Genomic DNA, 15947 nt, shown 5'->3' on the forward strand with positions numbered 1-15947 from the left:
GTGTGAGCCCTGTTCAACCCGCCTGCAAGAGGTGGCTCAGAGGGCAATCTCAGAATGGGAGCCCAGGTCTACCCGGCAGGTAGATCTGGGCTCCAAGTCCAGGTGTGAGCCCACGTCTACCCACACAGCAAACCTCAGCTACAGAGGCCGTAAGCTCAGCTGGGTAGATATGGGCTCCAAGTCCAGGCTGAAGCCCAGCACACCCTCCTGGGGGTCTGGTAGTGCTCGTGCCCCCCAACACAACCACTGGACCGCTCCCTTGGCTCCACCCCAGTGACACCTCTGCCCAGAGCTCCAGACCCCAGCCTGACAGGTGAGCCCTGGAGCAGCACCTGGCTCAGGTGGGCTGCATGCCACACTCAAGATGGCGGGCTCAGGCTGCCAGTAGGTCGTGCCTAGGGCCTCCTCCTCCCCACCTGCCTTCTTCCAGACCCCCAGAACAGCTTTAGAGGTCGCCTAAGGAGTCACCTGTTCCACACAGAGAGAGGCAGGCAGGAGGAGTCGGAGTCAAGCCACACTCAAGATGGCCGCCAAGAGGCGTCTCCTCCAGGGAGGCATATAGGGCGGGCTTCTGCTGTGACGCTTGGTGGTCTAGACGGGAAGTAGCCGGTGTAGGAAGGAGCCGGCGGGAGGTGCAGCCGGCTGCGGTGTCTCGTAAGCCCCCGTCCTTCCAGGGTAAGGCGATCAAGCGAGTTTGTTGGGGGGCAAATAGTTATAGAAGGAGTAACGTAAAGAACTTCAGGTCCCAGCGTGCATTGCGGCACATGGCCGCTGTGTTCGGATCATGGAGTGCCGCGGTACATGCTGGGACTTGGAGTCCTGTAAAGGGTTTTTCTTGTTTTTAAAAGGATGTTGTGATGAAGCAATGGGGGGCAGCCTTTGGCTGGGGAGGCTCCCCCTTCTGACTCTTATTGCTAACCCCCATTTCGTCCCCCAAGGCTTCATGTTCTTCCTGTAGTGACCTGTTTCTGGGGGGCACTACCCCCCACTTAGGGGTGCTGCATCCTCTTTGTCCTAGAGACTAACAGCCCAACCCTATGCCTGTCTACTCAAAAGTCCCATTAGAGTCAGTGGGACTTACTCCTAGGTAAGTGTGGATAAGTTTTGGGCTGTTAGGCTCCAATCCTATCCACACTTTCCTGGGAGGAATCCCCAATGAACACAGTGGAATCTGTTTACTTGAGCCCCAATGAACACAAATAAGACTACTTACTTCTGAGGAGGCATGCATAGGATTGTGCCTTAAGGGCACCCCAACTATACCATATGCCTGACAACTCCTTTCAACAATAGCATCCTCTCTCCAAGACCCAGGTCCTGTCCCACCTGCATGCCTCAGCTTAGAACACTGAAATAATAATGGGGCCTCTGAGTACCTGCAGAAGTCATTTCTCACAGCACTGAAAAGCCACTCCTGGTTCCAGTTTTCTCCTGTTTCCTTATTGAAATTGCAAGCTCTTCTGAATAGGGGACTTAAAGAACTTCTGCATTCTGTGCAGCAGTGAACATGGTCTTTTGTGTACTCTTGATATACTAGTCTTGGAAAAGGTGATAGTTTAGTGGCTGATAGTGAGTAGAAATATTTCACTGGAAGTTTCACTGGAAAATGGTGTCATGTCATGGTGGGTGCAGGACAGTTGGACTGAGCACCAGTGAATACATCTCTTTTTTAATGGTTGTAAGATAAATCTTGTGCCTGGGGCTGGAGGGGTGATTTTTGAGCACATGTTGAATGTTTGCAACCTTTTTCAATGCTTTAATTCTATAGCACTGTGGTTCTCAAACTTTTTGGTCTCTGGAGCCCTTTACTCTCCTAAATGGAGTCTCAGGGAGTCCCCCACCCGACCCCCAGCACACGTGTGAAGTTGGAAAGCCCCAGAGTGCTGGCACATGCACAGCATGGTGCAGCACTGAGCAGTTAGTGGCAACTTCTAGTATGCTCATGGGGCCCATGAAAAAGTCCAGGATTTCTAGGAGCACACTTTTGAGAAACACTGGTATAGCATGAATTGTGTGGCTTTATGGAAGCCTGTTTCTCTGGCTACATATGTTGCACATCTTGCTCTCTTAAAATGCAGTTTGAATACTGATTTCATTTATTTTAGACTTGTAAAGTTTCTGTTCCAAGAAAGAATCATTTGAATTGCTTCAGGAATAAAGGACATAGCTTCTTTCTCTCTCCCCCCCCCCCCAATGATGTTAGGATCTACATCTGGCTAACCAAAACTTCCTGTTTTCATGCTCTGCTTTGCAACAGTCAGCTGGTTTTTTAATAATGGTGAACAGAATCAGCTTCATCTTCCTTCTGTTGTGTTTATCGCTTGCATCGCTAAGAGACTGTGGTAAGTTATCCATCCTTCATAGACAGAGGCTTAGCCTTCAGCTATGACGGACAAATAAGTCTTCCATTTCTTGTTTATAACCATTTCTTGTTTTGTCATGAGGCTTGAGAATCTGTGATATTTTTCCAAAACAAGGGTTTTCTACAGCAACCTGAGAACTGGGGTGTATATGTTCTCTTAGAGGAGCTTTAAAATAATAACTCTTTAAAATGTAGTGCATAGTTGTGGGTGTAAATTACATATTGGGAAATTCACATGTAAGATCTTTAACCCAAATAACAGTTGTTGTTTTTTTGGTGGGGAAGGTTGGATTTTTACCAGTTCTTTTTTAGCTAAAGGGAAAGTTTGCCAAGGAGTAAAACCTTTGCTTGGGGAGTAGCATGGAAGGTGACATTTGTCCTCCTGGCAGAAGAAACTGGCCTCCAACTGGGAAAACAGTATGACAGGACCCACCATTTAACTATCTCCTCTCAGTAGGTACAAGTAAGATGCATGCTAAACCATGTAGATTCTCTTTTCTTTTCCCCACCCCCAATTTATGGCAATATGACTTCAGGGACATATTGGCTTTCATAGCTTAGTAATTTTTTTCATTAACTAATTATCTCCTTTTATCAGTGGTGTGCAAAGGAGTACTGTCTCCTCTAATGGCTTGGCCAGATGCAAATGGACACATAGTGCCAAAGCAACAAAGAAAATTAGAGAATTTTTTAAAAAGTAAAATCTAGCTTTAACCTCACTTCATAAAAGGGAGAGAAACTGTAAACAGGATTTTTGCCCCACCAATATGGGAGGAGAGGATGAATGGTGATAAACCTTGTCAGGCAAGATGCAGTTGATTATCTCCTTACCCAAAACAGAACCAGCTTGCCCCTGGCCAAAAGCAGGACATGATAAAATCATCTCCTCCTTTGATCTGATCACCTTTCTCGTTAGATGGAATACCCATTCTCTCTGTTCCTGAAGAAGTTTCACTGGCAAGTGGCAGTGTGGCAAACATCACAGTGTCTTTAAGGTGAGTTTATAAGATCCAATTTCTGGAAGGTTTGGTTTGGTTTAACCTTTGCTCTTGAAGTAAACGTGTAACAGTAATCAAAGTCATTCATCTCTCTCTCTCTCTCTCTCTCCTGTTCTGACCTCATCTTAAAATACCTACCCTGATCACTTGTTGGTTCACTCAAGGATCCTGTACTGACTCCTTGTCCTCTCTTTCAAAGCCTTCCATTGACTTGTTCTCTGTTATTTCTCATTCCTCCTGCCCAGATAATTCCCTCTTCATCACCTTCATGCCTGTGCAATGTTATCTCTCTCCTCTCAGAACCTTTCTTCATGGGGATGGGCTCAGTAGTACAACATGTGCTTTGCATGCAAAGAGTCTCATGTTCAATCTTGGCAGTGTTTTCAGAAAGGGCCAGGGGACCGTTGAAAACCACAGCCAATCGATGTAGCCAGTAATGTCCTGGACCACAGGTGTGACTGAGGATAAGGCAGCCTCATATGATCAGCTGTTTTCTCTTCCATTAAGCTATTGGCTGAACCCTTTAATCCTCACCCCCTGTTGAAAAAGGCATCCAAGTATGAGGAACTAAACATACTGTCTTCCATTGTTCTATTGGTCGTCTCTTGTATTTGCTTATGTCTAGTGTTACACTGTAAGTTTCTTGGGGCAGAGAACTGTCTTTTTGTCTCAGAAGTGTCATGCACTCCGGTCTAGACAAATGAATGTCATTAAATGACAAGGCTAGTTAAGCTAATGGAAATTCCTCTGTTTGGGATGAATTGATCATCCTAAAGAAACCCCCACACTGAAGATTAGTAGGGAAAATACTTGCTATCCTGTGGCACAGTGGTCTTTAACCTTTTTCGTGCCATGAGCCTGCCCCCCAAAATAAAGTATGAGACTGAGGACCCACTGCCAATCCAGCCCACAGTCCTGGGACCTGATCTGCCCACCTACCTTCACCACAACCCTGTGAGTTACCAGATGAGCAGCACTGGTCTTAGGAGCTATGGAGCAAGATGGAAAGAAGAGGCTGTGCAGGATTATATCCAACTCAGTTTTGATGCCATTATTGGATTGGCTCCACACCCTCTATTGCAGAGGCTTTGAAGGGTTGCCACAACCACCCGAATAAGGTTTCTCGACTCCATTGGGGTTATGATCCAGAGATCACTACTATAACATATTTAACCTGTGATTGTTAAAGTTCTGTCAGGTTTGATAGGAAAGCTGGGGAGTGCCTGTCCTTTCCCTAAACCTACTGAACCAAGGCAAGTTAGAGAACCTGATCTGCCTCCACCTGCTATAACAATGGCATTGCTTTTGTGGTGGTCAACTTGTGTCTGGGCTGTACTGGTTCAGGCTGCAGATAGTGAGACTCGTAACTGAATGTTCCCCCAGTGCTGCTCTTGCCTCCATAAAGAACAAGTGGCAGCTGTTCATTTCCATGAGAGAGTAATGGCAACGGATGCCACTGGAATGGGGGCTCAACCTCTATGTGCTGGAGGCCAGCAAAAATCGGGTCTAATCTTGACTGTACAGCCCCATCCCCTGCTCTGTTTCTTGGTTGTAATGGAATGTTGAGAACTGACTCTTACAGGTGTTGAACTGTAGGCCTTTGAGAGGAATATCCCTTTAACTCAAAAGAACAGTAAGAAAGAGTTGAACTGTGCTTCAAATAGTGGTGTTTGTCCTACCTGCTGGCCTATTTTCTTGCCATTCCTGTGGTTGCTTTGATGTTTTGCAGAAATTGAGATGTGGAAATGAGAGTTCCTTTCTCCATCACCCCCACTCCTGCTCTTTTCTAGTGCACTATTCTAGAGAGTTTACATTTACCATGTCCTTTCAGCAGCCCTAACTTCTCTTGTTGCACATCTTTTGCAGTGCCCCAGCCAACGAGACATTTTATATAACTTTTAATGTTACGTATTCATCCACGAACACGACCATTGTCAAGTTTCCCAGCCAAGTAAGTTCTAAAGTGGACATCAGACTTGAGCACTGGAACTAGCCAGAGCTGGTGCAAGGCCATTCAGTGCCCAAGGCGGTGTGCCAAATACCATTCCTCTTAACCAGGGACACGCCACTTGTTGCTGCAACTCCTCCTCATCCTGTTTCCTGGATTTGGAAAAGAAGCAAATGGAAGTGTAGAGGATAGTAGAATGGTGAAGATGAGGAAGCTGGAGGAGAAGAGAGTGGTGGGCTAGAGTGGAGGCTCTATAGCCCACCGTTCTTCTCTGTGTCCACTTCCTTTCTTCCATTTTTAAGATGAAGAGGAGGAGCTGTAGGTGTGGGTGTGGAACACACACAATCAGCTGCTCGGTCTTTTGGATGGGGAAGGCCCTGGTGCTGGCAGCTACTTGTTTTAGTCACTACTTAGTCTTGAGACCCGCTCATACCTTTTTAATGTCTCATATCTATCAGGTAATAGTAACTGCAGGTCTAAAGAAGACAACCTTCCAAGTAAAAGCTGAAGCTGTTGGGCAGGTGACTGCATACCTTCAATCCAACCAGTCCTACCAAACTGGGTAAGGTGCCAAACCAATGCTGGGTATTCCCATTAACAGCAGAGTTCTGATCTCCCTCCTTGAAAAGCATCCAAATATCAAAAGCCTGATTTGGATTAAACAGAGTCAGCCTCTCCTAACCCTTTCTTCTGTTTAAGTTCAACAATACTTTGGGAATTTCTGTTCATTTTTAACTATGTAGAGAGCATTTTCTTGCATGTCCTTCTGACTAGTCATGGGAACAATGCAAAGGTCTCTCCCCTGCCCATTGAGCTTGGTTCTGCGTCTTCACCAGGTCATGGCGCATCTCCTTTCAAGCCCTTCTGACTATGGGGTGGTCTTGAAATGTGTAAATTTTTATTTTCGTATTTTTAAAAAAGAGAAGGCAGAACAAGTGAAACCAAGGGGGGAAATCAAAAATCTCTAGTATTAATAAAGTATTCTAAATATCCACCAAATGTTATGGCTAGTATAACTGAGTAGTGCTTATGCTATGGAAACCTGTCTTTTCTTCCTTTTGGGGGGAAAAAGGAAAAGATGGAGAACTTATTTACAATGTTTTTACATGCAGCTCTGCCTCCCTCAGTGGGGTTTATGTAGAAAGCAATGAGCAACAAAGGGGCTCATAATATAAGAAATTAATTTGAAACATTAAATATATCTGAAGTCGTCGTAAAACCTAAAACTAATCCAGACCACAATACTAAATTCTGCATTTTCCACTACATTTGTGCAGAATTTCAGAGTACATAAATGGAGCATCTTAATATCCGGATAGAAGAAATGAAAACAGAAGCTTAGTATGTAGACCCCTTTCAGTGTGTGGCTATTGCCATTTTGAATCTGCCTGTATTTTCTAGATTTGGTGGACTGAGGAGGCTGTGTGCATCTGCAGAATTGAATTGTCCATGTCCCTGTCTGCTACAGCACGAAGGAGACACCAAATCTTTCACAATTCTCTTTGCAGGCCAAGAATCCGGTTCCTGGTGATCCATAGCACTGTGCTGAGGATTGTGGGCCAGGTGATTGGATGGATTTATTTCTTGGCCTGGTCCATCTCCTTCTATCCTCAAGTGTTTGAGAACTGGAAAAGGAAAAGGTAAGGAGATGAGTGTGTGACACTCATGGGGGGGGGGAGAAGGCCCCAAAATGTTAACCAATGATTTTCAGTTATATGCGCAGCAGTTACATATAGAAAGCCCTGGTCTGCAGTCAGGTTTACTCAGGGGATGCCATCATAACCAAATAGAAATGTGGATTCTTTTTAACTTTTATCCCCCCTTCCCGCTGACTTTCATTTTCTTAATGGGGGGAAAAATTAGTAAAATGTCTTGTTGACACCAGAGGGAGCTCCTGACTAGAATAAAATCTTATATTTCTAGCACCTCTTTTCCTTTAAGGCAGTGGTTCCCCAACTTTTTCGATTGATGGCTCCCTTGACCTACTAGGCCATTGGCTGCAGCTCCCTGTTGGGTTACAATCCTATACGTTGTACAGGGCAGCAGGTTTTTCATGAGAATTCTGTGGCTCCCCTGGCTATTTTCCACAGCTCCCCAGGGAGCCACAGTTTGGGAACCATTGCTTTAAGGGAGTTATAAGACATGCATGCAAATGTTTGTTTTTTATCATTTAATTATTTACAGTTTAAAGAAATAGTAAAGGGGAGGCAGAAATTATGGAATTACTTGAAACCACATCAGGGGAGTAAAGGGGCCTTTAAAGTAGCTCTGCTGTAGCCCATGCAACCCCTCCATTATCAATGAGGGGGAGCATTTCTCCCCTGTAAACAGTGCATGTGATTAACCAGTAAATAAAGGATCAAAGACACACAATTGCATGCAAGTTTGATTAATCACTGTTTCCCTGCCTGGGGCAATTTTTGCATTCATTGAGCAGGTGGTTCTGCTTCTACTGACTCTGGTCACTTTCAATCCTGATCTTCTGCTACTCTGACTTCTGAGCTACTGCTAAACTCTTCCTTTACATTGCAAGCTTGCTTATGCACCCATAAGGGTTAGAAACATGAGTTTTTAAAAATGAAAGCTGAGACTGGAGAAGACTGGCATCAAATTCTTTGGTGCAGCTATGAGGCATGTAGCTCCTAGAAGCTAACCACATTGAGTTTGCTCGGCATGCTTTTTAACGTGGATTACTCTGTTTTTGCCAGTGTTGTGGGCCTCAGTTTCGACTTTATTGCTTTGAACCTCACCGGCTTCATTGCCTACAGTGTGTTCAATGTTGGGCTCTTCTGGATCAGCGCCATCAAGGTAGGCTGCTGTCTTCCCTTCCTTGGTGCAATCTGTCACCGGGTGACACCAGCTGTAATTCAACAGGCATCTTTCTTTTCCTATGCAGGAGCAGTTCCTGCATCAGTACCCCAATGGAGTAAACCCAGTGGCCAGCAATGACGTCTTCTTCAGCCTCCATGCTGTCGCTGTGACCCTCTTTATTATCTTCCAGTGCATCATCTATGAGGTGGCTGGCTTACAGTTGTGCTCTGACTAAGCTAAATTGTGCCATATCCCTTTGACTCTTTCAGAGTGCAGTGATGAGGGCAGTATAAGTAATTTCATTGTCTTGGTGACTCTTCCCATGTACCATCAGTGTATTTGACCCTTTCTAGGCAGCAAGGCAGTCCATTGTTCTGCAGCACCTGATATATGGAGATAGGATGCCTCTGAATGTGAAAGTTCTGTAACTGCCATAGAGCCCTGTTAGATTGAATCAAAGGTCCATCAAGACCAGCATCCTGTTCCTCACAGTGACCAGCAAGATGTCTTTGGGAATTCCAGAAATGGGTCATAAAGGCAACTACTCCTCCATGCTATAATCCATGATAGTCTTCAGCTGCATATGTCTGAACCCAGATGTAGTATGTAACCGCCATGACTAGTAGCTATTTATACATTTGTCCTTCAGAAATTGATCCAATTGACTTTTAAGGCCATCAAAGCTAGTGGCCATCTCTACCTCTGATGGCAGCGAGTTCCATAGTATGTGCTGTAAGAGGAAGAAAGACTTTTTGCATCTGTCCTGAACCTCTCACCAGTCAATTTCATTGGCTCTCACCTGGGTCAGCTGTTGGGGGTGGGGGGAGGTCCTCTGTCTATTCTCTCCACACCATGATTGAGGCTTATAAAATTAATAATGTTTCCCTTTAGTTATCTTTTTTCCCTAACCTAAAAAAACCCACATGTTGTAGTCCTTCACCAGACAGCAATTTTCAACCAGCGTGCTGCAAAGAAGTAGGTAGGTATGCTTTAGGAGTTCAGAGCACAGCAGTTATAAATAGCTGAAAAACTCTTCTGGGTTCTGCAGCTCAGTTTCTAGGGCAACTGTCTGTGGTAACAAATTATCTGTTCCTCTGCTGGTGGAGGAAAAGGAACAGACAATTTGTTGCTACAGACAGTGCCTTCAAAACAGCTGCAAAACCCAGAAGTGTCTCCCAGAAGTGACATCATATGAGGCAAAGACTATAGAGATCAGTGTGAGAAGAAAAATGTTGAAAATTGCTATCTTAAGATGTGGCAAGCAGCACTGTTTGCCTTTCATTTTTTGTGGTATTTTGATTGATGTGCCATGTATATCCCCACCATCCGATAAATTCTGTTGCAAGAAGATTCATCCCTGATTTGTCTATCTGAGCCCTGAGAGATGCTTTAAAATGAGGGGATGTATACTTGGAAGATGTTACCCTGCACATGCCTGATCTCATCTGATCTCGGAAGCTAAGCAGGGTCAGGCCTGGTTAGTACTTGGATGGGAGACCTCCTGGGAATACTGGGTGCTGTAGGCTTATATAGTCTTTCGAGACTGAAGGTTGCCAACCATGACTAACAGGGTCTTTTTCCTTGCAGAGAGGGAGCCAAAAGGTCTCTCCCATCTCAATTGGGCTGCTCGTCCTGGCATGGATCTTTGTCTTCACTACTTTGTTTCTGGCTGCTGCTGAGATGATCACATGGCTTCAGTTCCTGTTCTACTTTTCTTACATCAAGCTGGGAGTGACACTTGTCAAGTACTTCCCACAGGTAAGCATGGAGGGCGGCAGCTGCAAAGTATTCATCAGCATTTACAAAGGATCTGCACAGTTGTTCACAAGTCTCTTTGCCGGAAGCTTTTCAAGGAAAGTTTCAGCTTGATTTTAAAATGCACACCACCACCGCATAAAGCAAGCTGAGAATACTGACTCACTCTTATCAAGAGAGACCCCCTGCCCCATCCCATTAATGACACTTATTTTGTAAGACCTTAAAAAAAAAAATCAACACAACAGGACATGGGTTTCTTTTTATTATAGCATTCAAAGAATTCATTGTTAATCGGCTCACAGCATCTAATTTAGTATGTATTTTCTTGCGTTGTGAATAACGTCATCATTTCACTCCATTTATAATACTAACTACACCATCTCCTCTTCAAAGACTGTACATCAAATTAGAAACCACACTTCTAACAACTCAGAGCAATGAACTGATCCTATATCGAGCAATTCAAATGTAGAACACAAGCTCAACAAATATCAAACTGCTGTCTGTTGAGCAGTGGCAGCTGTCGAGAGAGTAGACCAGTAAAATGGGACGCCTCTAAAGGGCAAATAAAATGGAACATTTTAACCTAGTCCTAAAATTCAGAGATGTGCAAGATTTGAAACTACCTTTTTTAACTGCTGTTTGTCTTTCAAACTTTATTCTGCCAAAAGTCTACCTCCCTGATATGTGTTTGCCTGAAGATTGATATAGAAATTCATAAATAACTGGAGCTCCCTTTTACATTGAGATCATTTTATTAAATATTTGCACACTGATTCAGATGGGGCCGGGGGTTGTGATTACAACATCTACACACGCTCTGAGTTTCCTCCCTCCTCCCCCACTTTTTCCGAACTAGAAGTTCCATCTCCATTTCAAAGAAGACAGCAGTTCCATGCATTCAGAAACATCCTGGCTGTAATTCTCTCTTCACACAACCCCTCCCTCCCCAAGGATGTTGCTCAGTCCTGTCTTGAGGCTGTGCAAGACTGGTGCATGTCTGCATTTCCCCAGCAATCCAAAATAAGTTGCACATATGAGTGGGGCTTGGCTGCGATTCAGTTGGTGACACCCACCAACTCCTGTCAAGTAGTAAAGCCTGTGCTTTCTTAGCAACAACAAAGGCCTGGGGTGAGTCCTCTCCTGGAATGCTGTAGAGGTAGCTGCAGCAACCAGATCTGATAAAGCACAAATATGCTAGTCTTGCCGTCTGTTGTGCCAATGAAGCACACAGGACAGGGCCATCATAGGGAAGGGCCTGTTCTTTGTGCACCCCCTCCCGCCTCCAGTGTATTTCAGAATCTGGCACTACATTTTCGGTACTCGTTTAAAAAAGTCCTTTGCTCTTTTAGCTGTAGGGGCGTAAGGAGCTGCGTAGGTGCTATCCTAGCTAACTGCTCAGTAGGAAACAGGCTTACTGCCTCTTTCCAGTATTCTGATGCAAAGCAGTGGGAATAGCTGGCAAACACTGGTTGGTTAAAAAAAATATTTTTTAATGTTTTGCAGTAAAATAGCAGGTTAGCAGGACTGGCCCAAGACCTCCCGGTGACTGAGGCAGCATGATAAATGCTGCCCCCCCCCAATCTGATGCCTGTGGCAACTACTGCAGTTGGCCTCATAGATGGGCTGGCCTGGAATATTAGATAAGGTCCAGGCTGGTTTACATGGGTTGCTGCCATAACTTTGGGTCTGGCCCAGCCCATCCATGAGGCCAACTGAAGCAGGCAGCAGGTTGGTGGGCAATGACCCTCTGTCCATTTACTTGCCTGAGCTGTTCCTCTTTCTCCTTCTGTTCCTTGGATTGGGGGGGGGGGAAGAAGAGGATGCAGAGAAGACATATGAAGGGGAGTGCTGGGTTAGAACACTGCAGAGTGGGAGGAGCTGGGACTGGCACGTATTGGGTAAGAGGAGCAGCATTTGCCATGCCACCTTGGGAGGTCACTGGCTGACCCTGCATTGGAGTATAGGTCAGTTGCAGATTGCCTGATGGACCTGACTATGTATTCTGTTAAGATCAAGAGCCTAGCTTAGACAGGAAGTGTTTCTTTGTTGGGAGAAAGCAGTCCTGGAGTGGCCCGATGCTGATTGGCACCACAGAAGGGGTGTATGCTGACTTCCTTGCTAAAAAATTTTTCCCTATTGTAGCTATTAGCTTCAAATCCAAGTTTGTGTACAGTAAGTAGAATTGAGAGTATACTCTCAGTTGACCTTGGACTCAGATTTGGAGACATGAGATGCTAGTGAACTCAGACTTGCCTAAGGATCTCTTTCAGGTGATCAGCCAAAGTCTGTGGGTTAGTAATATTTTTGGCCTTATTTCCCAGGTGGGATTAGCTTGTGAGATCCAGGCCTCTGGTCATGCTCTTGATTTGCTCTCCCTTCTCTTAGGCCTACATGAATTTCCGTCGGAAGAGCACTGAAGGCTGGAGCATTGGAAACGTCTTGCTGGATTTCACCGGTGGTGCATTCAGCCTGCTTCAGATGTTTCTGCAATCTTACAATAATGGTCAGTCAGTGTGAAGAGAAACTGGACCTAGTCCTAGGGAATATTCTGAGGGCACATGGTGGAATTTGTTTTGCTGAAGCTAAGCAGGTCTAGGCCTGGCTGGGAGACTGACTGAGAACTCCAAACACATGCATGATGGCTCTGGATTATTTGGTGGCAGAAAGGTGGGATGAAAATAGTCCAGGGTTTTTGTTTTCAAAACTATTGATCAGAGAGATGCTTCTGAAAATTCAAAAACCAGGCAAGAAGGCAGTTGCCATGGCCATCCTCTTGTTCCTCCCCATCAGCAGGTATAAAGAGGTAAATAGCTTTGGAGGTAAATAACATGGAGGTTTCATTTAATTATCATGAGTCATAGCAGTTAGCCCTATTCTCCATGTGCTTTTTCCAGGTTGTTTTAAAAAGCAAAGATCTGCTCTGTGCATGCAGTAGAATGGATTGGTAGGGTCATGGAATGGGTGGTAGCATTTTAGATCTTCTAACGGAGCAGGGAGAAAACTGATGGGAAGCAGGTTGGCCCCAAAACTCTTGTGTGCTGGTTTGCCTTTTATTTGCTTAAGGCTGCAATCCTAACCACACATTCCTGAGAGTAAGCCCCAATAAACAAAATAGGACTTACTTCTGAGTAGACCTGGTTAGGATTGTGCCCTTATTTTTTAAATTAATATGAGAACATTTAAAATCACCAGTAGGAGTTTGGACCTTTAGGAGAGAGCCCAGTGTGCAGCAGCAGAAACTTCTTCTCTCATGCTTAATATCTCTTGCCCAAACAGCTTGTGCAGCATGCCTCCTTTGCAGTTGAGAAGGGAGTGCTAAGCAAAGGCAGTAGTGGCACAGGTTACCTGGCCATATCACACCATCACGAAGAAGTACACCAACTAGGCACATGTGGCTCCCTAAGGCCCTGCGACCCCAGTACTTTAGGATCCTACCACCTCATTTCCTTGTGTACATAGATAAGGCATGACCTTTCAGCTATAACCACACCTTGTGGTAGTAAATTTCATACATTAACCACACGGTTGGGTGCAGTGCCACCTTTGTTCTGTCTGTCCTGACGTTAACTGATCAAAGTTCCAGCAGTGTGGGAAACTCTCTTCTGCCCCACTATTCCCAATTCTTATACAATGCATTCATTTTGTCCTTGGCATATCCTCTTGTACACTAAAGCTCCCCCTGTTATTCTGAATGAGAACCTTTAATTTTTTTTGTACTAGACAAAAAAGACAAACTTATGTGACATCCTAGTGCAGGGGTGTCAAACCCATGTCATACAGAGGGCCGCAAAGCATTCATGGTGCCTGCTGAGGGCTGGAGGTGATGTCATTACACAGGAAGTGATGTCAATACCAGAAATAAACATTCTGTTCTGGTGTGGGAACTCATTAGCTGCTAATGACAGGAGAGAAAATACACAAACTTTGATCATATTTCAAGATATGGGAGAGCCCAATTATCATGTGGGCCACCCTTTCCGCAGTGTCACCTCAGCATTGCTCAGCAACTGAGAGCCCGAGGGCCAGATAAAAAGCTTCCGAGGGCTGTATCCGGCCCCCGGGCCTTATGTTTGACACCCCTGTCCTAGTGACTAGGATGTATACATGTATAGCCTCTCAATGGTCATTGTTTTGTTTCAGATGAATGGCAGCTGTTCTTCGGGGATCCCACAAAGTTTGGCCTTGGCCTTTTCTCCATCATCTTTGATATTGTCTTCATCATTCAGCATTATTGTTTGTATCGAACTCCACACTATGAACATCTTGAGTAAACCCAGCAGGCCCTGCACTATCTCAAGTCACTGGCCAGACTTCCACGATGGGTATTACAGAAACTAAAACTTGTCCTGGCTGTGATTTCTCCTCCACATGAACTGTAACAAATCTCCATTGCCTCCTTATCACCTTCTTGTGCCTTAACGCCTTCCAGTCTGTGGCTTAACCTTGGCAAAGCCAGCCTCCCTTGGCCCTTTTCAAGTTGGCAGATATTCCAGCTGACTGCTGTTGCCGGAGAGAGATGGCAGGACACTGGCTAGCCAAGTGCCAGTCGGATACAGGAAGATGGCGGCAATATGATCTGACTTTAATCAAATCTCACTTGTAAATGAAAAGTGATTGCAGAGAAGACTGGAAGTAATAGGAGAAGCTAGAAAGAGCTGCCCTCGAAGGATCGGTGCCATGGTACAAACCAGCTGTACTTGAAGTTAATTGTACCAGGATTGGATTACAGATATAACTTCCCTTTGAAAGGAGGAGCTAGAGGTGGTCTGGCACAATCTCTCAGCCCTTTCTTCCCTTACACCTTTGTGCTTAGAGGAACCAGGGCCAGTACCTGAACTACCACCTGTAACAATCTGTGCAAGGCACCCTGGTGCTGGTGTCAGCATGATTAAAATTCTTGTAACAAAATTTGAAGTGCTGTAGTTGTGACTGATCTAAGGTGCCTTTTTATGGTTCTTGATGCTTGTGAGGTTAAGCGGGTGGATCTCAAACTGTGTGCTGTGGTGAACCCTTAGGTGAAATGTCCCCAGTGGCCTCTTCTTCCTGGCTTTCCCAGGCTCCACCATCTCAGATTATGCATGATGCAAAGTGGTGGTGCCTAGGAGAGCTGAGCAGATCACTGCAAAAGAAAGGTGCCGTAACAGGAAGTTTGGGAACCACTGCATTATGCAGTTACTTCCATGCCCAGCTTAACAACCCTCTCAGAAGCACCTGTCTGGTCACTGTTGGAAATCAAATGCGGGCTAGATTGAGCCAGTTTGGTCTGTTCAGCAAGGTTACTTTTGTGTTCTTAGACCCACCCCAAAACCCAATAGGCTTGCATTGGAACAGAGCTCAGGATTATACCCTACTCAAATATTGTGTAGCTGAGTAGCTCGGTAGTGTTATAGTCTGCTGGTGGTGTGCTCAGCTATTGCCCCTTAAGCCAGGCTAGAGGTGCTTGGGTTGATCCTTGCACAGTTGATTGCCTGGCTGCACTAGTTCTTGCCCACTCAAGAGCAATGAAAGAAAGTTAAGTTAAGCAGGAGACACTGGACATCTTCAATTGGCTAGCCCAGGGGTCTCTAAACTTTTCAGCTGAAGCACCACATCAAATATCTGGCACAGTGTCGAGGGCTGGGAAAAAATAAATATATAATTTAAATAAAGACACTAGTGGTGGAACTTTGAATGAATGGATGGGCTTAAATGCCTAGGATTTCTCCAAACTCAAACATAGCCCAAAGCACACACTTAAATGGACCCCAGTTGTTTGGTCAGCTGGGCCAGAGGCTCTCATGGGATCAAAGGCTGGCTGCAGGCTGGATAGAAGCTTATCACGGGCTGCATCTGTCCCCCAGGCCAGGGTTTGGAGACCCCTGGTCTAGTCTGACCGCACAGGCAGACCTCCTTGATTCTCGTCTAGAAGAGTCGCTGAGAGGCTGCCACCATCTAAAAGTTGCTGATAAGAGGTGCCATCTGCAGTATTTCTAGACTGCTGCCCAGTTGCTGTTCTGGGTTGGGAGTGGAGCCAGTGGGTGTGTCTCAACAAGCTTCATTGCAATGTCTGGCATGCTTCCTGCTAGAG

At 45.3% G+C, this 15947-nt stretch overlaps 2 protein-coding genes and 1 pseudogene across 3 annotated transcripts in view; 2 read left to right on the top strand and 1 right to left on the bottom strand.

Moving 5' to 3' along the window:
• Window positions 1–15947, bottom strand: part of LOC136658350 (tax1-binding protein 3) — a 94874-nt gene that overhangs the window by 63389 nt on the left and 15538 nt on the right. The gene's annotated exons all lie outside the window — the stretch shown is intronic.
• Window positions 496–14788, top strand: CTNS (cystinosin, lysosomal cystine transporter). Of its 2 annotated transcripts, none has more exons than XM_066634856.1 (11): window positions 496–675; window positions 2204–2342; window positions 3279–3357; window positions 5227–5311; window positions 5767–5870; window positions 6817–6948; window positions 8017–8116; window positions 8205–8324; window positions 9707–9877; window positions 12266–12383; window positions 14021–14788. In XM_066634856.1, exons 2-11 carry the CDS (start codon window positions 2276–2278, stop codon window positions 14149–14151), a joined length of 1107 nt encoding a protein of 368 aa, XP_066490953.1. In that variant the 5' UTR covers window positions 496–675; window positions 2204–2275; the 3' UTR covers window positions 14152–14788. The 2 variants fall into 2 exon arrangements, with proteins under 2 accessions (XP_066490953.1, XP_066490952.1); XM_066634855.1 differs by having other exon boundaries at window positions 2258–2342.
• On the top strand, window positions 9527–9645 carry LOC136659553 (5S ribosomal RNA; annotated as a pseudogene).

The sequence above is a fragment of the Tiliqua scincoides genome, chromosome 8, assembly GCF_035046505.1.
Source record: "Tiliqua scincoides isolate rTilSci1 chromosome 8, rTilSci1.hap2, whole genome shotgun sequence".
NCBI classification, from domain to species: domain Eukaryota; kingdom Metazoa; phylum Chordata; class Lepidosauria; order Squamata; family Scincidae; genus Tiliqua; species Tiliqua scincoides.

Coding starts and splice junctions, on each gene's coding strand:
- CTNS (XM_066634856.1), top strand. CDS start 2,276: ATGGTGAACAGAATCAGCTTCATCTTCCTTCTGTTGTGTTTATCGCTT. Junction 2,343..3,278: donor TGCATCGCTAAGAGACTGTG/GTAAGTTATCCA, acceptor CTTTCTCGTTAG/ATGGAATACCCATTCTCTCT. Junction 5,312..5,766: donor TTGTCAAGTTTCCCAGCCAA/GTAAGTTCTAAA, acceptor CATATCTATCAG/GTAATAGTAACTGCAGGTCT.